The following is a 21,303-nucleotide window of genomic DNA, read 5'->3' as shown; positions in this document are numbered from 1 at the left end:
TCATACCATATGCCAACCCATGTTGCAACAATGCATCAATTGGCCCACTCCAAACAATTGATGTCTTCGCTTCTAAAGTTTATACCTCAAATGTATAGTATATGAAACCATATTTAATGAAGATTTTAGTGATAATACTTATATGTTAGTATAAATATTAATTTATAATTTTTATATAAAATTGGTCAAACTTAATGTGATTTGACTCGGCTGTATGTTATAAATGTAATTATTTCATTCCAGTTATATAATGTTTTAGTTTTTGTCAGATTTTTAATAAATGCAACTAGTAGACAGTTGTAACACAAATCTAAAACACAATCAATTGTATTGAAATTCGATAGATTTAGTAAAAGATAAATAGCAAGTCTTTTCAGAAAACAATATATGTAGAGAAATTGAAACTTCTACTCCTCAATTCCATAAATAAACGCATTTTTTAGACTTCTATAATTCAAGTTTGACCGTTCGGCTTATTAAAAAAAATTTAATAAAATATTATTTATTTTTTATGACTTATTTTATTGTTAGGTATATTTTTATAATAATTTATTTATTTTATTTTTTGCATAAAAATTTAAATAAGATGAATAGTCAAATATAAATAGTAAAAAAATGTATTTATTTGTGAGAACGATGGAGTAGGAAGGGGTATTTTCCTGATGAAGGGAAGGAGCTCTGCAGTAGCCGTCTTCATTTTTCAGGGGTACACTGTCTCGGCGCATCAAATGTACCATCCGTAGGTCCGTACCATGCTACTGCTCCTGCCGCTGCCGCGCTGCGGTTCGTTGAAGTATCGCGGGATTTGAATGCCGGGAGCCGGCCACGCCGATGCCGCGGGCCCCTCGGGCTCACGTGAACTACTGTGCGTACGAAGAAAAGCATAATAATGGCCTTGTTCAGTTGGCAAAAACCGGTGAAAAACGGCACTATAGCACTTTCGTTTTTATTTGACAAACATTGTTCAATTATAGAGTAACTAGGCTCAAAAGATTTATCTCGCGGTTTACAGATGAACTGTGCAAATAGTTTTTGTTTTCATGTATATTTAATGCTCCATACATGTGCCGTAAGATTCGATGTGACGGAAAATCTTGAAAAATTTTGCCAACTAAACAAGGCCAAACAAAAATTACTGCCCGAGAAGCAGTAGACTGATGAGGTGTGAGTGTGTTTGCTGCAGCGCGTCCCGCGTGCATGATTCCATTTATCGCTCGATGACTGATGACTTCTCACGATCCGTCCAAACCCATCTCCGGTTCCTCGTAGCGAAATTCCCGGGCATAAACACCCCAAACACAGTCGACTACTCTAGTCGGCCGGCTACGCTTCTCCACGCTCCATTGCAAAGCTCCAGCTTCCAGCTGGATAATATATAAAATGCAGAGGATTGCACAGCAGGATTTCCATTTCCAATCACCCTGAGCATACACTTATCAACATCAGTGTTCGTTTCTCTAAAAATTATGGCAGAAAGTACTATTCGCTGAACACTTTCGATTGACAGAAAAAAAAATACTGCTAATAAGATAAGTGAACAAATTAATTTTTTTTGTAAAATAGCTAACGTAGCAGTTTCGTTTATATTTAATAATTATTGTTCGATTATGAACTAACTAGACTCAAAAAATTCATCACACAAATTACAGATAAACTATGCAATTAATTGTTTTTTATCTATATTTAATGTTTCACGCATATGCCGTAAAATTTAATGTGACAGGAATCTTGAAAAATTTTACAAAATTTTTTAAAACTAAACAGTCCCTAAGCGAGCACGAAAGCTCGAGGAGGGAGATAGTGCAACCAAAAAAAAGAAATAAGAACCGGACAGGAGCAGGATGAACGAAAGGAAATTGCGTGATTGTTTACGATGATATGACACGAGATTATCGTGTGGCGTGGCACGGCGGCAGGGCCGGCGCATGAGGGGCGGCTAGCTGGTGGTGGTGGAGCTCATCAGTCATCGCCACCGGTGCAAATTGCAAAGCGAGCGAGAGGCCAGCAGGCAGCAGTAGAAGAATAGCACGGGTCGCGGTCACCACGCCACCACCTCGGTGCCCCACCAATCCAATCGCCATTACCGTCTGGTTCGGTTGCGAGCTGGGTCCGCCGAATGACTGTGCCACCACTAATCACCGTGGAAATTTCAAGGGCGCTGATGCCTGTTGGCCGCGCTGTTGCCGCAAGACAGTTGACAGGTGCGAGGACATGGAGCGACTAGCGAGCGATGAGCATCTCGCAGATTGTCAGGGCTGTGCCGGTGCCCGCTGTGGCCTCCTGCGCCAAAAGCTTGCGTGATGGTGAAAAAACCGTGCCAGCACGGAAGCCTAGGCCTATGGCATCAGCCGCCAGGGCTAGGAGAGCTCCAGGAGCTACATGTACATATAGCTCTGCCTCTGCTTCAGGTAGAGTCAGAGATACCATTACACAGAGATACCATGATTACTCAAAGCTAAAGCGGCAGTGTGTCGCACAACACAACCAAGGGAGGAGCTTACAGCTTTACTGCTCCATTGGTCCATTCTAAACTCTACGACGGACTACAGTGAACTACCTCACACAATTGCAAAGGTTGCAAGTTGCAAGCCTAAATGCTTGCTTCAACACCTCGCTATCACCACTCTGCTCTGCTAACTAAGCATATCATGTCGTTACGGGTGACAACACCATGTGATGTAACCGAAAGGGTGCACGCAACAAGCACCTGTCCCAATACATACCAGTCCAAGTGCAAGGTGCACTCTTCTTCCTCCTTGGGCGACCGATCGATCCATCAGCCTCATCTCATCTTCTACCTTTCCAACATCAGCACCAGTCCGTACCCAGCAGTCCGGCTCGACCATTGATGGATGCACCAAACAAGCTACTCACTCCTACAGCTAGCTCGTCAAAAGGAAGAAGAAACTGCCTTTAGAAATGCTAGGAATTAAAAGTTCTGCGCTAGTTGCTGCGCCGCTGCTCTCGCAGTAGAACCCTAACCGCAACCAAAGCTAAACCTAACCTGACCTAATCCAGACTCCTAAACTCTAATTAACCCAACCGGGAGACTCCTAGCGACGACGATACTACCAAGCAAGAGACATGGGAGGGGAGTTCAGGTACGGTACAAGGCTATTACGGCCCGGAGAGAGAAAAAAAATGTACAGCCACCGCTAGGTGGCCAGCCTCCTTGCTGATGCTCAGTCACAGGGTGGGCGCAGCAGCGGCTTAGAACGACGCCACGGCCGGCGCGGCGTTGGCGACCATGTCGCCTTCCTTCTTGCGGCGCATCTCGAGCACCTTGCGGTGGGAGTTGGAGTGGATGCTGCTCTCGAACGTGGGGCTGCACGCCGGGCGGTACTCGGGCAGGAGCCGCCCTGACTTGTAGCGGACACCGCACGCATTGCACAGCGTCTTGGCGCCCTCGGGCCCCGCGCGCCACTGCGGGGTCTTCTGCACGCCACAGTGGCTGCAGCGGCGGTCGCTGGGCCCGGGCTGCTGCGACGCGGCCGCGCCGCCGCCTGCCGACGGGTGGTGCGGAGGCAGATGCTTCGGCTTGCGCCCGCGCTTCTTGGGCTTGTGCTTGCTGCCCTTGGCGCCGTGCTTGGACTTCTTCGACGGCGGCCGCGGCAGCGGCAGCGGCAGCAGGTGGCTGAATAAGCCCTCGCCGAGGCCGAGGTCGAACCCGCCGAACGGTGGCGAGTCCAGACGAAGGAACGGCGAGAACGAACCTGACGAGGAGCACGAGGAAGTGGTTGTGGTCGACGAGGACGAGGCCGAGTCGGACAAGAACGAGGCGCCCGACCGCGACCACCCCGGGCCCCGCGACCGCTTGCTGCGCTTCGCCTTCACCGGTATCATCGCCTCCGTGGACAGCGCACAGATGGTGGGCGTCCGCAGCGGGCCGTGCGACGGCGGCGCCACCGCGCGGTACGCGCCGTCGTGCGCGAGCGGCGGTCGCCGCTGCTGCGCCAGCGGGGGCCGCCCTGCCAACGACGCCACCACAGCAGCCATAGGAGGCTGCGGCTGCGGCGGGAGCTCCGAGAGCGAGTCGTCCATGATACGCGAGACCCACTCCAACTCCTCGACGTCATGCGACTGCGGGAACGCAACAGCAAAAGCATAAATTAATCAGTTTCTCAGGATAACCAGAGGGAGAAGACTCGCGAACGACGACGTCTTTCCACGAATAGAAACGGTCAGAGGGCAGAGGCCGGCCGAAAAGACTCACCGGCAGGTCAACCAGCTCCGGCGGCGGCGGCGGCGGCGGGAGCTCGTACGTCACGACCGACAACGGCTGCGACTCCGCTTTCGGCTGCTCCTCGACCGCGGCGGCTAGCGCCGGCGCGTCATCCTCGTGTTCGGCGCCGTCCTTGTCAGGCTCCCCGAACTCCTCGAGGTCCAGCAGGTCCTCAACCGAGAACCCGTCTTTCTCAACGAGCGCCCCGGCGGCGGCAGCGTCGTCCTCCGGCGGGACGCTGTTGCCACACTTGAGCACGTCCATCTTGCCATCATCCTTCACCGGCCGGCCGGAAAAACAGGCACACACGTCGCATGTCAAAATCACAAATTCCCAATACCAGAAGGCAGAAGCCAGGCGGTTCTAAGAAAAAGTTTTTCGTCTCTGTTTATTTTTTTTTTGTTTATCTCTCCAGAATAAATAAAAGAAACCAAAAAAAAAGCCATCCAAAGAATCTCTCATCTTTCCGTCCCCCTCAATCATCTATCGGCAAGCCGGCGGGCCGGCCGGCAGGCACCGTTCCTTACCAGAGGGCTGCTGCTATGGTGGTGCGCGTACGACGGCATGGCGGAGGAGCCTCGCGGGAAGGCTGGTGGGGTGCAGGAACCACCGGGGGCTGTGGTGGTGGTGGTGGTGGTGGCGGCGTTGGGGGCGTGGAGGAAAGGCGAGGAGGAGGAGGCGGAGACGGAGGGGGAAAAGGAGGAAGGGATGAGCGTTTGGTGGAGCATTGAATGGCTGCCGAAGTCCGTGGGCTGCTCAACAAATGACGCGCCGTTTCACCCTCGCCCCCTCCGCCTTCTCCGATATCACACCCTTCCTCGCGTGCTTCCTCGCCACTTTGCCGCTTTCGCCCCCCGCTTTACTTTATTTATTTTTTTCCCACCGCAATGCTATCTCTGGAGTATGTTCTTTATTTTATTTCCGGCACTTCGCGGAGTAGGATGCTCTGATTGTTTTTTTTATTTTTGATTTTTGAAAAAGGAGTAGTATGCTCTGTTTTTGTATAGGCGCCTCCACTTTTGAAAAGAAATGGGGGCAAACCAAAGGCGGAAACGGCGCGTCGTGATGCGCGCTGACCCCAGCGGACGGCCCGGATGGCGTGGCGCGGGCTAGTGATAAGCGATGAGACTAGGGTAGTGCGGCAGGGCCGAGGGCACGTGGTGGGCCCGTGGCCGGCCCGGCGCCCCCGCTACGGGTTTTTGGAGGTAGGCTGGGGGGTGGCGCCTTTTCAAATGGCGGGTTTGGGGACGTGGATTGGAGGGATTCGAACTGGACCCGCGCGGCGCACGCAGGGGGGTGCATGGGCTTCCCGATCACGACTTGTGGATGCAGTGGACGCGCTTAGGTCGTGTCAGTTTTTAATCCTCTTACTATTTAGTTTATTTATTATTTTCTTTTATAAAGAATAAAATCGTCTGGAAAATCTTCTGGAAGGAGAAAAAGGATTTTGATTTTTGTATCGTTGCGTGGTGGTGTTATCTGTATTGGGGGGTATACACTGGTATGTGGATACGGTATTCATGTTGTACAGCACAAGGATTCTGGCGCGTGCATTGATCGTTTTGGATATGGAGGGTACTCTATCGGCTAATGCATGCACCCCCGCCCGGAGTGGAGAGGATCAATGCATTCGTGCCGCTATGCTGTGGACGTGTGCTGCTGGATTTGGAAATTATTCGTGGCCATTGATTTCTGGTTTCGAATTTTGGGAACGCGTCGTGGATATGGATATCTGCCAGGCCACAACACTTTCATGCACGGGAGCACGGGAATAGCATGCATAGTGATAGATAGATGGATAGACACATAAAAGCGTGAGGCTGGAATATATTATTTCCTCACTCGTGAAGCAAACTTGAGTTTAGAAACCGATAGAAACAAGCAACTCTGGTGCTCCGCGAGACTGCCCCTCCCCCGCCTTCCACCTGCCAGTCATTGGTGCTGGGAAATATCTAGAATATGCACGAAAGTGACCTTATCAAGCTTCATAATGTTAGGATGTGTTCAGCTATTCAGGCCTGGTTTAGGCCTTGTTTAGTTCCACGTCACCTCGAATTTTTAGACGCATGCATAGAGTATTAAATATAAACGAAAATAACAACTAATTAAACAGTTTTGTCGAAATTAACGAAACGAATCTTTTGAGCCTAGTTAGTCCATGATTGGACAATATTTGTCAAATACAAACGAAAGTGCTACAGTGTCAATTTTCCAAAAAAAAAATTAGAACTAAACAAGGCCTTAGTTTGCGAAAAATTTTAGATTTCGCTATTATAGTACTTTTGGCTTTATTTGACAATTATTATTCAACTATAGACTAAGTAGGCTTAAAAGATTCGTCTCGCAAATTACAGGTAAAATGTATAATTAGCTATCTTTTTATTTATATTTAATACTTTATGCATATGTCGAAAGATTCGATGTGAACAGGAATCTTGAAAAATTTGGAGAACTAAAAAGACTTATTTTGCCAAATGCCAAAACGTTAGCAGCTGGTACAGTTTTAAGCTAAGGCCTTGTTTAGTTCATCCTGAAAACCAAAAAGTTTTCAAGATTTCCAGTCACATCGAATCTTTTGGCACATACATGAAACATTGAATATAGATGAAAACAAAAACTAATTACACAGTTTAGCTGTAAATCACGAGACAAATCTTTTGATCCTAGTTAGTACATGATTGGATAATATTTGTCACAAGGCCTAAGCGAACAGACTCTTATTTTTCGAAGTAACAAATGTGGTGAAATCCACGATCATGACCTTTAGAAATGCTGAAATTTTTACTTGTTTCCTATATATTTTTTCTTGAAACAAAATAAGTAAATTTATGATTGTGAAATTTCTTCTATATATCTTGTCTAGTTTCCAATTTTTTTGGAACACTGTAGCATTTTATTTTTATTTTACAAACATTATGCAATCATGAACTAACTAGACTCAAAACATTCATCTCGCGATTTACAGATAAAATATATAATTAATTTTTATTTTTATATATATTTAATGCTTTATACATATGTCGTCAGATTCGATATAACGGATAATTTTGAAAAATTTTGGCTATTTTTTTAACTAAACAAGTGCTAAATTCTGTAAAGGGTGCCAGAAACGCACTAGCCATACGATTCCCTTCGTCGCCAGCTGGGTTTCCTCGCGATGCCGCGGCCGGAGCACTCACGTCGCGTGGCTCCACACTCACGACTGACGAGCGTACGTGGAATCGCGGAAATTGACCAGCGTTGTTTTTTTTTCCGACGAGTTTACCAAAATGTCCCTAGACGAAAAATCTGCTCGGCACCCCGGGCGCCGGCACCGGGCCGTGGGGCCACGCGCACAGGCTCGCCCGCGCGGACGAGTGGCCGAGCGGAGTTTGCCGCGCGGCACGCGTGGGCAGTTTCGGTATAGTGTCGTACTGTCCAGGTTCCTTGCCAGGGCGCGCGATAGCTTTGCACGTTCCTTGCCTCCGGCTCCTGCAGGCCTGGTGAGGCTGGCGCGCGGGACCCGTGCCTCTGGGACCACATGCCAGTGAATGATTGCAGTAGCTATAATAATATCCTGGGGCGCGGTGCCCAAGGCCACTGATGCCGAGTCGTCGTCCGACCTGGCAGGTGGGCAGACGCGTCACGGTCGCGAGGTGGCCCTCGCCGACTGGATTGGACGGCGTGGTAGCGCTGCAGTGCAGAGCACCAGAGCAGAGTCTCACAGGGTGTGGTGGGTTCCAGTTCCAGCCACGCGCTGCTGCGACTTGAATTACGGGCCGGGCTCTGGTCCTGGGCCGGGCTCGGTGCCCGACGTACTAGGGCAGTTTCAAAAGCGAGCCGCAGCAGAAACCGACGAGACGATAGCGCGCGCGCGCGCGTGCCCCGCTTCGGTTTCAACTTTCGACGCGGCGCCTTTACGGGGTTGCCATCGGTGCACGGCAACAGTAAAGCGGCCATAAAACGCCGCAGCAGGGTTGCTGCCTTCTGCCAGCCTCTGGTTGCGTCGTAGGTAATACATCCACTGTAGCGAAACGGTTCGATTCCTTGCCACACACTCCACTCCTATCGCCTACAGTATCTCGGATCGATGCTCCCGTAAACTTACCGCTATCCTATAAAACATTGAATATAAATAAAAATAAAAAATAATTATATAGTTTATTTATAATTTTCGAGACGAATTTTTTAAGTAGTCGTTTTCTAAAAAATTTTGAAACTAAACGAGGCTAAATTTGACCGGCCCAAAGATAGAAGAGAGGTGTAAGGCCTAGTTTAGGCATTGTTTAGGTCTTGTTTAGTTTACCTCAAAAACAAAATTTTTTTTAAGATTTCCCGTCACATTGAATCTTGCGGCACATGCATGTAGCATTAAATATAGATGAAAACAAAATTGTTCCTCGCTTCGGTTTCAAGTTTCGACGCGGCGCCGGTCCACGGACCCTTCGTAGACCACGCAAAAAAAAACTCTTTACGGGGTTGCCATCGGTGCACGGCAACAGTAAAGCGGCCATAAAGCGCCGCACCAGGGTTGCTGCTGCCTTCTGCCAGCCTCTGGTTGCGTCGTACGTAAAAAATGCTTGCAAGTGGCGCGGGCTACGCCGTCAGCCCACCGGGCAGACCGGCGCCGCCAGCCTGCACAAACCCGCAGAGCGGCCCACCTTCTTAAACAGGTTTATGCAGCTAAACCCGCATGAACCAGCGGCGCCGCTTCAGCCCGCGTACTCGCAACTCGCGACTCTCGCTGCTTGCCTGGCGTCCCTTTGGGTCGGTCATGCTCGTGCCCTCACTTGCGGCGCCGACGACCCGTTCATCGTCCTTTCCTCGCTCTCTGAGTGCAGTGAGTCACCGTGACTGACCAGCCAAGGCGGAGCCTAATGCTATGACTATGATGAATTGACGATCAGCAGAGGCGGCAGCCGAAGCTTTGCATGTGTTAGTACATAGCCCTCCTTGATCGTCAGCAGCGAGTACTGAAGCTTTTGCCAAATATTTATCATGTTTTATAGTCCTCGATCCCTCCCCTTGCATGTGTTAGTACATAGCCCTCCTTGATCGTCAGCAGCGAGTACTGAAGCTTTTGCCAAATATTTATCATATTTTATAGTCCTCGATCCCTCCCCGTTTGCTTTTGCTTGTATGCCTGAAGCTGTGTACTCGATTGGCCCAATTTTCTATTTGGAAGTTGGAACTTAGGTGCTGATGTCTGCTTGAAGAGTTAAGCGCTTGCGGGCAGAACTGCGCGCCGTCGGGCGCCGCAAGCATAGCACGGTGCAAAACGGGCCGCCGCACAAACCCGCATACGAGTAAGCGGCGCGTGCGGATGCGGACGGGCTGTAGCGAAACGGTTCGATTCCTTGCCACACACTCCACTCCTATCGCCTACAGTATCTCGGATTGATGCTCCCGTAAACATTACCGCTATCCTATAAAACATTAAATATAGAAAAAATAAAAAATAATTATATAGTTTATCTGTAATTTACGAGACGAATCTTTTAAGTAGTCGTTTTCTAAAAATTTGTGAAACTAAACGAGGCTAAATTTGACGGGCCCAAAGATAGAAGAGAGGTCTAGTTTAGGCATTGTTTAGGCCTTGTTTAGTTCACATGAAAAACCAATTTTTTTTAAGATTTCCCGTCAAATCGAATCTTGCAGCACATGCATGTAGCATTAAATATAAATGAAAACAAAAACTAATTGCACAGTTTGCCTGTAAATCGCGAGACGGATATTTTAAGCCTAGTTATTCCATAATTGAACAATATTTGCGAAATAAAAACGAAAGTGTTACAGTGCTAAAATCCAATTTTCTTATCCAAACAAGGCCTTAGTTTCCAAAAAAAATTTGCCAAAAATTTTAGATTTTCCGTCATATCGAATCTTGCGACACATGTATGAAGTATTAAATATAGATGAAATAAAAACTAATTACACTGTTTACCTATAATTTGTGAGATGAATCTTTTGAGCCTAGTTAGTCCATGATTGGATAATATTTGTTAAATACAAACGGAAAATGCTACGGTACCCGAAAACCCAAAATTTTACCAACTAAACAAGGCCTCAGTTCTCTAGGCTGAAAAGTTTTTAGATATTGTATTACTTTCGTTTGTATTTGACAATTATTATTTAAACATAAACTAACTAGTCTTAAAAGATTTGTCACGTAAAATTATAGCGAAACTATGCAATTTATTATTTTTTATCCATATTTAATATTTTTGCCACAAAATTTGATGTATACTCCGTGCATGCTGCTATACCACGTGATATGCCAAATTTTTTTCTTCTTTTTTCGAACCGAATGGTGTATCGGCTGCCGGGCTCCCGCACACCACGTGATGGCGGCGGCCGGTGGGTGTCCCAAGCTCCATTATAAAGGAGGACGAAGGGCCCATTTGCCCGTGATATGCATGGCATGGGCCGATGGGTTCACGTTCTCTCCGCGAGGCCTTCGGCGACTAAGGCCTTGTTTAGTTTCGAAAAGTGAAAACTTTTCGGTACTGTAGCATTTTCGTTTGTTTGTGACAAATATTATCTAATTATGAACTAATTATGATCAAAAGATTCGTCTCGTGATTTCCAGCTAAACTGTGTAATTAGTTTTTATTTTTGTTTATATTTAATGTTTCATGCATGTGCCACAAGATTCGATGTGACGGAGAATCTTGAAAACTTTTTGGTTTTCAGGGTGAACTAAACAAGGCCTAAGGCGTGGTCGCGTGGAGGGCTGGAACTGGAGGCGGTGGTGGTCGGTGGAGCCGAGCTGCCGAGGTGACGCGTGGGCGGGACCTGGCCGGGATACAACGGCCGCGCGCCGCATGCACGCAACCGGCGTCACCGTCACATGCGCCACTGCGCCTGCGCGAAGCGGCACGGCAGAGCCCGGCCGCTCCCACCCACACCGCCGCGGGGCACTGCCAGCCATGCCATGACATCGAAATGAAAAAAAAAACAAAGCCTTGTTTAGGTCGCACCGAAATTAAAAAAAGTTTTTAAGATTTTCTATCGGCACATACATAGAGTACTAATATAGATGAAAAAAACTAATTACACAGTTTACCTGTAAATCTATCATAGTAAATCTTACGGCACATACACAGAGTACTAATGTAGATAAAAAAACTAATTGCACAGTTTACTTGTAAATCGCGAGACGAATGTTTTGAGCCTAGTTAGTACATAACTAAACAATATTTATCAAATACAAACGAAAATGCTACAGTAGCGAAATTCAAAAAAATTTTACAACTAAACAAGGCCAAAGCCAATTACAGTTAAAGAGAGCCAGCTTGGTGTTGTTTGCTGTTTTGTTCGTTTGGCTGATAAGTTATCGCAGAAAGTACAGTTGTCTGATTTGTTATAAGAGAAATAAACTGCTGAATGAATAACTAGTAGACTGTCCACTGGTCGTCGGATCCGATACTCTCCCGAGGTTGTCAAGTTGTAGACACTCGTTTTGTTGCAACTTTGGTGTTGTCTCCATCCAAAGCATCCACGCAACAGCTTTGATTCTGGTTCTGATCCGGTCGCCCAAAGGATCTTCTTCTAGACTTGTACCGTACCAGGTTGCCGCAGCCACAACGAGATGACGTGCTAGTTCTGAAGTCAAAACGGACGACTATTGAGCATTGCAGGTATGAGATGTGGGTTCATAGGAGGAAAATCCTGCAGATAAATTGGTAATTTTACAACATAATAGTACTCGCTAACGTAAGCCTTGAGTTGATCTGTGTGTTTTCAGCTGTATCTGACGTCTCGAGCCTGGGAGTTGCCAAGAATCGACAGTTCCAGTTCGTCGCGCAAGTCTCTCGAAGATGTACGACTGCTACAGCTCTGTTTAGCTAGGGCCTTGTTTAGTTTTGAAAAAAATTCGGATTTTGCCATGTATCTTTTTCGTTTTTATTTAACAAATATTGTCCAATTATAAACTAACTAGGATCAAAAGATTCGTCTCGCGATTTACAGACAAAATACGCAATTAGTTTTTGTTTTTGTCTATATTTAATGCTCCATGCATGTGCTATAAGATTCGATGTGACGGGGAATCTTGAAAACTTTTTGGATTTCGAGGTGAACTAAACAAGGCCCGGTTCCTAGTGAACGGGTTTTAGGCCTCGTTTATTTCCAAAAAAATTGCAAAATAAACACTGTAGTATTTTCTCTGTATTGAAAAATATTGTTCAATCATAAACTATCTAGGTTCAGGAGATTCGTCTCGCAAATTACAGGTGAACTGTGTAATTAGTTTTTATTTTTATCTATATTTAATGCTTTATGCATGCGTGTAAAGATTCGATGCGATGGAGAATCTAAAAGATTTTGTAAAAATTTCTGGGAACTAAACAAGGCCTAAGTTCGATTAGGCCTTGTTTAGTTGGCAAAATTTTGGTTTTTTGGCTACTGTAGCACTTTCGTTTTTATTTGACAAACATTGTCCAATCACAGAGTAACTAGGCTCAAAAGATTCATCTCACAAATTTCAGGTAAACTGTGTAATTAGTTTTTTTTTATCTTTATTTAATGCTCAATGCATGTGACTAAAGATTCGATGTGACGGGAATCTTGAAAATTTTTGCGAACTAAACAAGGCCTTAGTTACTTGTCCAATCTAATCACCTTAGACTATGAGCTCCTAAAACGCAGTGTGTCAAGGGACAATCGTCTTGTTTATTTGAACCGAATCTACTAACTATTTAGCAGTATTTTTTTACAATAAATCAACCAAGGCCTTGTTTAGTTCCAAAAATTTTGCAAAATAGGAATAGTAGCACTTTCGTTTGTATTTGACAAATATTGTTCAATTATAGACTAACTAGGCTCAAAAGATTCGTCTCGTCAATTCCGACCAAACTGTGCAATTAGTTTTTATTTTCGTGTATATTTAATACTCTATGTATACATCTAAAGATTTGATGTGACGGAAAATCTAAAAAATTTTGTAAAATTTTTGGGAACTAAACAAGGCCTGGAGAAGCCGCAATTTCTGACAGAAGCAACCTCAAACATAGGACGAGGCACGCGCAGTAAAAAAAAAATACGAGTAGTCACCGGCCCACCGCACTTAGTTTTTTTTGCGGTCGAATTCGACACGACCGTGTGCAATTTTCGCCGTTGTTGTGATGTGTCGCGCAATAGCTTGCCAGCTGCATTATCTGCTGCCTTTGGACCAAAGCTAACCGGCCGAAATGATCGGGACTACCCGATGTGCACATGTGATAGTGGGAGGGCGTGACTACCCACTCAACCGGCGATATACGAAAATGCTCAAATGCAGCAAGCCAACAACAAAGCCAAAAGAGGACGCCCGAAAGGCCACCAAGCTTTTTTCTCCCATCCGCACCGCACCGGCACCACTGCCGGAAACGTCTCTGCCCGAAATCGTTTTTGATTTTTTTTTTCTGAATTTTAAGCCTAAACAAAAATGATAGTGGTAACTGAAAAAACAAAACAATAACGGTAAAAATAATTGAAAACGAAAGTGAAAATAATTTTGCCCTCGTCCGATCATTTTTGAAGATTTTAATATTTGACTGGTAATTTGTCGTTGATAATTACCAATTTAAAGGTCTTTAATTAATGATATGTCTAACATTCATCTTGGAAGCCTACAGGCTATAGCCTTCAAGAGAAACTCTAATAATTCATATTTTGATCACTGTGCTATGTCGAGTTAACTTGGAATAAGATCGTTTATTTGTGTCTTTGTCAAGAATTGTCACACTATTGCGTAGTTTGCTACTATTTGAGCACTAAGATGGTGTAAACTTTGTGGTTTCAGATTGTAACTTTGTCAATTGTGGCTTTTATTATCATTGACATGTGAGATAGGTCGAGTTATATAGATCTTTTCATGTTCGACGGTTTGGCATGTTTACATTTTTAGGATATGGTTCTCATGGATTCCGATCATTATCGATATATTTTCTGATCGATTACTACTATTTTCTAAATTACTAGAATATCGGTCCCATATTCATTTCGAACAATATTATATCGGTTTTGTTTTCGAGAAAAAAATAAAAACAAAAGTGATTTGACCTCATCGTTTCAGATTGTTTTCATCCATGCTGCCTACTCGGCCGTGTAGTTTTCTGACGCATTTTTGCTCGCAAGGCACACTATCTATCTTCTTCCTAGTGGAGGATGGGGTAAATAGCGCAGCCCTTTCGCTCTATATATACCAGTAAAGATTAATTCAAAGGAGCTAACAAGAAAACCAACAATTGTAATCTTCTACAACTAAAAAGACTAAAACTGGGACATTTCTTTGGTGCGGTTTTGGCCGTCGGTCGTGCGTCCGCAGCCGAATTGACTTGGAAACCCCCACCCCCCTCCGTAATCACCTCCCCCTTTCCCACCGTGAGCACCAGCGCCCCCGATCCAACCCCGCATCACCGCCTCGCGCACCAGAGCCAGCCCCCCGTTCCCCTGCATCCGTGAGCTGCAAGTCCCTCGTCGCGGGTGGCGTCGTCCCTCGTCGCCGGTGGCGTCGTCCATGGTCGCCGGTTGCGTGTGAAACAATGTCAAAGCCTTCTGATCCCCTTCCCTTCGTCCCTGGTCGCCGGTGAGTCCCCTTCTCTTTCTGCAATCGTCATGTTCCCGATCTCTTCGCGTGGCCGCCGTGGGGTTTGCCTGGGGGAAGGCCGCGCGCACGCAGCCAGTCGACGAAGCAGTCGGTGGCAGATTCGTAGGAAGGGTCCAGCGCGGGGGCCGGCCGCGCGCGAAGCCGTGGATTTGCCGGCCAAGCTCGAGCTTTCCCTCGGCGCCACACGCCGGGATCACGCTGCAGATCGATATCCGGTCGGGCCGCACGTCCCCCTGCTTGAGCATCCGAAGGAACACCCGGATGACCTCCGCCGAACACTCGCCGTCCTGCGCGAGTCCGCAGACGAGCGCGTTCCAGGAGACGAGGTCCCGCGCCGGCATCTCCTCGAACACCTTACGGGCCGCGTCCATCGACCCACTCCGGGAGTAGGCCGTGACGAGCGCATTGCCGACGAAGACGTCGGCGGCGATCCCCGCGCGCGACGCCAGCGCGTGCAGCTGCCGCACGAGGCGGGCCTCACCGCGGCCCGCCGCGAGCGAGAGCGTGACGGTGAACGTGACGGCGTCGGGCCGCACGTCCCCGGTCCGGAGCATCCGCGCGGCGAACGCGAGCGCATCGTCCGGGTCCGGGGTCGCGGAGAGGATGGTGTTGTAGGAGCTCGTGTCCCGGCTCCGCGCGGCGGCGAACACCCTGGCGGCCGCGGGGAAGGAGTTGCCCTTGGCGTAGCGCGCGGCGAGGGAGTTGGTGACGGGCGCGAAGGCGGCGAGGCCGGAGGCGACCGCGAGGGCGTGGAGCGCGGGCAGGGCGTCCGGGCCGGACCGCGCGACCGCCGCGGAGAAGGCGGTGGGGGAGAGCGGGAGGCCCGCCTGCAGGCGGCCGCGGAGGGCGGCGCTTGCGCGTGGCGGGTGGGCAGTTTCGGCGAACGGGTGGTGGGCGGCCACGGTGTTGGCCGTCGCGCGCGCGGGGCAAGGCAGAGGCAGCCGCCGCATAGAAACGAGGCGCCCTATCGTTGCTCGTTGGCTGGACAGTGGACTCCACCACCAACTCCCCCAACTCAAAAGTCTCAAACGAGACGGAACGGAGTGGGAGCCCTCTAATTCCACGGGGCCGCCGCAGCCCGCTACCTCTTCCCGCCGGCCGCTCTCTCTTGGGCGACCTCGCCCATGGCGTGTCGGCTGCTTCACCCTGTCCCTGCAGGGGCCGCCGCTTTGTGGCCGTGCTTCCTTCCCCCGGCTCCTCGTCGGAGCTTCCCAAAGGAGGTACTGACCTCTATACCTACTACACTATTTACCTGTTTCGTGGAGTAGGCAATTCGTCGAACAGGTTGTAGGTGGTAACTGATAGGAGCTCTGTGCGATTTTGGTTCGGTTCTACGCTAATTGAATTGTGCCATCGCCTTGTTCAACTTCCGAATGTTTGAGCCATAATTCCTGGCAAACTGGGGCTCAAATGACTTTAGTCATGCTAATTTTATATTAAGCACTTTGAACGCATATGTAGCAGGCTGCTACGTGGAATTGCTTAGTTAATCTAAGAACCATTTGGTTGACATAGTATTTTAATTGATTTTTAGCAAAATGACATTTGAAATGAGCTGATCTGTTTGACATTTCTGTTTCAGTTCTTGTTGGTTCTAATATAATGCCTGAACCTATTTTCAGGTGGGCTGCCAGGTTGCTGGTGAAACAGTGTCAAAGCCCGCTGGCACGGCCGCAAGGTTGCCATCAGAATTCTTCTCTGATCTGTATCACTTTGTTGTCCTACTGCTTCCTTCGCCTTAATTGGAGCCGTTCTAATTCTTGCAGGAGGCAGGTATACCAACCCATGTTGCTACATTCCCAAAGTAATATGCAAGTCAACACTCCTTTTCAGTATGTATAAGTATGTATACTAGAAAAGATCGCGGCGTTGCCGCCAATGGCCAGTGGGCGTGCCCGTTGTATTTTATGTACAAATAAAATCATGTGAAAACAGCAATCTTCTTACTTGATTAATGATCTAATATAAATTTGGTACTATCATATATTGGCTTAGTAAATGTAGGGGCCTGATAAAACTATATTGGCTTAGTAAATGTAGGGGCCTAATAAAACTATCTTGATTAATAACTTATAAGTAAAGGAAGGTGGGATAGGGTGTTTTTAGGATTTAGGGGGAGAATATATGCCAGTTTAAATGGAACTTATGAGTAAATCATAATTATTTGGTTCAATATTTTTCAGTCTAGAGCATATAACATAGAGAACATGAGGTTCTGATACTGGTTCCAGTGTAATTAACATAATTAGAAGGTTAGGATACGTGGCCGACTAATCAATTTCAAATAATATTTATAGGCATGTTGCAGTCCAAAAATTACAATCCAGAAAGTAGAAAGTAGAGAGATAGACAGTGTTCACCTTACATGCTTATCTGTCCTAAAATCCTAATACATGTATATGAATTGACTATCAACACTGTACTCTTTTCAAAATAACTTATGAGAATGCTTACTTTTATTTGTAAAATCCAATTGAGGTGGATTTTATACTGTCAACTGTGTTTGATGTTGTAATATCATATTTTTTTCATGGTTTTCAGGTCTTACATATCTCGTCTATCCTGGAGCGTTTCACACACGCTTTGAACACTCATTAGGTGTCTATTCGTTGGCTGCAAAGGCTATAAATAATCTTAAGACATATCAGGTGTGTGTGGCATCAATCTGAACTCTGAAGCTTACTGAAATGCTGGAAAGCTAAATTGGAGAGGTTAAGGTATTTTTTTCTTTTGACAGGGAGAAGAGCTTGGCATTGGGCTATTAGACTGTAAAGCTTGCAGGTTGGTCTACACATCCAGGGTACATTAATTATCAAACATCTTTGTGATCCCGGACCTGAGTTAGGCATTCTCTTGGAGGTAATATACCTTCTCTTTGATCCAATGCATGAGATTTCTTGTTGGTTATTTGTTTTCTCTTGTGATTGTTCTATTTCGAAACAAGTATTACTTTGCCATTATAGAACTCTCATCTAATGATACTTAAGTCACTGTCATTCCATATTTTTGATAAGCATCTAATGACAAATACCATGCTGATTCTGTTCAACTTTTCATAGTTTCCAACAAATTTAACATACCAGCATCGAATTCGGTAGCTTACAAATGACTTTGAAAATGTCAAACACAGACCTCCCAATCCCAATGATCCTTCATGTCAAACAAAAGGAACGATTCGTCGCTGAGTTCATGTATCAGTATTTTGCTGCCCATATTGTCGCGTGTGTGTTGGGGAGGGGGGGAGGGGGGCTCTAAAAGATGCGGAGTTCATCTCTCACTTAATTTGCATTGCTTGCTCAGGTTCAAAATCCACACAGCATACTATTCTTTTAACCTGAAATTGGTTAGAAGCATTTCCTTTTTTTACTCTTCTTTTCTTTGTTCTCAGTGTCATGCAAAGCAATAATTTATTGTCGTCGCCTTTATCTATTTGTTTTTATAGGGGAATTCTGTGGGTTTACCGTCATCAGATTGGGGAAGGTACTCCATCGATTTGGTGTACATCTTTGTTGTACATGTATTATGTCTACTAACTTTGCTCACTTTTAAAGAATAATTTGATCATAATGAAAGATATGCAAAATAATGAAGGTCGTACACCTTTTGAAGACTTGACAAACACCATCAATTGTGGTAATTGTTTTATTCTGATCCCCTTCTATGCTTTGAACTTATTTGTGGTGGTTAAGTTATTTTCAACTAATTTTGAAACAGGTGGCCAGTCAACATCAAATTCACGAGAACAAATTGATGAACGTGTGCAACGTAAAAGGGAAAGAGAAAAAGCACGAAGTGCATCAATGACTCAAGAACAAAGAGATGATAAAAATAAAAAACTTAGGAAAAAGTATCATCAAGAAAAGTCTGAAAAAAATGCAATACGTCGTGAACGATATCATCAGAAAAAAACATGTAAACCTTGGTTTATGAATTCAATATTGTCATTTTTAAGTTTATTTAATATATACTGAAGTATATGTTGACGAGTTGGAGTTGAATCAACCATGAAAAACTATGATGGCGATGAAGATAGTGATTGGCTACATCGAGACACCTCACCATGCATATTGATAAAGATAACACATGTATCGATTTGGGCTTTTTTCCTTGTACTAATTTTATTTTCTTATGCTTGTATGATGTCGAGGACAAGGTTAATACAATTTTATTATATATATGTAGATGATTACTCCAATATATGTATAGATCAAAGCGGCATGATTGACATTACGGATGCATCACCTGATCTAAACCCAGGTACAATGTAGTTTCATTAATGTTAATTGTTTGAAAAGGAAACGTGACCTGCGCAATCCAATTGTTGTTCATTCTGTATTATATTTAGGTCCTATAAATGCATCCACTTCCATCAACAATGTTGTCACGTGTCCAAAAGAGCGTAAGCGTGAGGTAGAAAGAGCACGAAGGGCTGCAATGTCTCCTGAACAAAAGGCGTTATTAAATAAGAGACGACGTGACTTGTATGCACAGAAAAATGCTGCAAGAAAACTGCAAATGACTCCACAAGAAAATAAGGTGAAACGAAAAGAGAGCAAGAAAAAATACAATACGATGGTGAGAGAAAACCGAGCCAACAATTTGCATCCGGACTCCATTGCTATGGAGAGCCCTCACTTCAACCCTCAAATTATTTTTCCTGCTTCACCTCAATCATCTGAAGCGCCTCTAGATGATATGGAAATACCTGAATTCGGTGGCACGCCTGTCCACATTGCACCAACTGTAGTTCAAAATCTAGAAGTTCAGACCCCTGAATTGGTTGCGGCACAGACCATACATATACATCGAGTGACCAACGGCGAGAGAAATGCCCTTCTATCCCATCGCAATCGGGTTTTTGAAGCAAACATTGGAGGAAGGGCTAGAGGGTGTGCGGATGGAAAATGCAACGATTCGAACGGACTGACTCAACCGAGTGTTGTTTGCAACGGTAATGAACCTTCCTCGACCATATATTTGGAAGATTTTTTACCTTCGCTAACATATTACAAAAACTCATACTTTCTCTTACTACAGATGGTGTCACCCAACAAACTCCAATTCAAGCACCTAATAATTGTAATGGCACACAAACACAACCGTCTGTAGCTGACGGTACCTCTTCAATGCCTCCATATAGTGCACAAGATCATACATCAGACTCTATGGTCGAGGATGGTATTTTCTTTATTACATTTTATCTCTTTCTGGTGTTTATATGCCATAATATTTCTTTCAACATATATGTGGCCATGTTAAACAGACTATGACGAAGATGTCATATTTGAGGAGGACGAGGAAGAGGATGAGGCATACTTTTTCGCCGGTCAAGGTACATTGCGTAACAGTAAAAAGTTTAATTTATAAATTTTCTTTCAACACGTAACACGTGAACTTTTTCTTAGAAGACGAGGATGAGGGAACCGATGTTGACACATATGAGCAAGAGAATCATGAGCCTGATGTCCCAGATCCATATGACCGGGTCTATGCTAATGTCCCATCAGAGTCGCACATGTTACCCTCGGTGCCGAACTGCAAGCACTGTAACGCAAAGAAATTCGATGGCGAACCCCCCGGATTCTGTTGTAGGGGTGGAAAGATTCATCTTTCAAGTCCTGAGACACCACCAGAGCTCATGAGGTTGTGGTGAAGCTCGGACGCTGATGCTAGGTACTTTCGTGCAAACATCAGATACTTCAACGGCCACTTCTCTTTCACGTCTTTGTACTGCCACCTAGATCGTATCACCACTAACATGCGAATCTGTGGTGTTTACACATTTCGTGCCCATGGTCAGATTTACCATAACATACGTCATTTGGTAAAGAGGAGGGTGTCGAAAAAAGACACCTTGAACTTTATTTTTATGATGACGACCCATCCCTCGAGCATCGCATGAGCAAGTGTCGTGAGCAATGCGCCCAAAAAGATAGAGAAGTTATACAACAGTTGGTCGGGATCCTTGAGCCGCGACGTCAGCACACCGGTGCCCGTGGTTGCGCCTACGCCGCCGCGAGCCCGCTGCCCGAGCGCCGTGCAGTTGGCCGCGCCCCGTCCGCCGCGAGACGCGCGTACGCCGCAGCGAGGCTGGTGGCCGCGCCCCGCCCGCCGGTGCCCGCGGCGCGCCCCGCCCACCGCGAGCCGCGCCGACGCCGCAGCGAGGCCGGTGACGCCGGTGACGCCTAGGGCCGCTGGCCTCCACACGCCGCACGCGCGAGCGCGCTTGAGCAGGTGCGCTCGCCGACCAGCTGCTGCCGTCCGTCTTCTCTCTCACTTAGTGTCGGCTGAAGCAAGGAAAGGGAAAGGAGAAGAGTGAGGAAGATTTAGGGTTTCAATCCCTTTTATATGAGATATTTCTGTCCTAACGAATCGTGGCCGTCGATTTCGTTTGGATGGCTCAGATCAATTTTCTGCATTAGGGTTTCTTAGTGGGCCAATCTTGGGCTTCTGGGGAGCTGACTGAGAAAATCTCGGTCACAGGCTTTAGCTGGGCTGGCGAGAGAGGAGT

General features: G+C 46.3%; 2 protein-coding genes across 14 annotated transcripts; one reads left to right on the top strand and one right to left on the bottom strand.

Annotated features, from left to right (window-relative positions):
* LOC8083331 (GATA transcription factor 5) lies at positions 2,427 to 5,015 on the bottom strand. Its single transcript, XM_002446821.2, has 3 exons — positions 4,750 to 5,015; positions 4,214 to 4,498; positions 2,427 to 4,080 (listed from the first exon to the last, which is right to left on the bottom strand). Exons 1-3 carry the CDS (start codon positions 4,948 to 4,950, stop codon positions 3,211 to 3,213), a joined length of 1,356 nt encoding a protein of 451 aa, XP_002446866.1. The 5' UTR covers positions 4,951 to 5,015; the 3' UTR covers positions 2,427 to 3,210.
* LOC8055924 lies at positions 14,220 to 20,746 on the top strand. 13 transcript variants are annotated; one of them, XM_021462274.1, is made up of 14 exons: positions 14,220 to 14,771; positions 16,415 to 16,470; positions 16,559 to 16,596; positions 17,334 to 17,440; positions 17,530 to 17,651; positions 18,093 to 18,135; positions 18,235 to 18,272; positions 18,344 to 18,425; positions 18,507 to 18,704; positions 18,780 to 19,049; positions 19,138 to 19,743; positions 19,830 to 19,970; positions 20,056 to 20,124; positions 20,198 to 20,746. In XM_021462274.1, the coding sequence occupies exons 8-14, from the start codon at positions 18,359 to 18,361 to the stop codon at positions 20,443 to 20,445; spliced, it is 1,599 nt and encodes a 532-aa protein (XP_021317949.1). In that variant the 5' UTR covers positions 14,220 to 14,771; positions 16,415 to 16,470; positions 16,559 to 16,596; positions 17,334 to 17,440; positions 17,530 to 17,651; positions 18,093 to 18,135; positions 18,235 to 18,272; positions 18,344 to 18,358; the 3' UTR covers positions 20,446 to 20,746. The 13 variants fall into 13 exon arrangements, with proteins under 13 accessions (XP_021317949.1, XP_021317948.1, XP_021317947.1 ...); XM_021462273.1 differs by lacking the exon at positions 18,093 to 18,135 and having other exon boundaries at positions 14,223 to 14,771; XM_021462265.1 differs by lacking the exon at positions 18,093 to 18,135 and having other exon boundaries at positions 14,236 to 14,771; positions 16,559 to 16,624; positions 18,235 to 18,425.

This window comes from Sorghum bicolor, chromosome 6, assembly GCF_000003195.3.
Source record: "Sorghum bicolor cultivar BTx623 chromosome 6, Sorghum_bicolor_NCBIv3, whole genome shotgun sequence".
NCBI classification, from domain to species: Eukaryota; Viridiplantae; Streptophyta; class Magnoliopsida; order Poales; family Poaceae; genus Sorghum; species Sorghum bicolor.
Note: the sequence above shows the minus strand (reverse complement) of the source record. Positions and strands in the feature narration are given on the sequence as shown.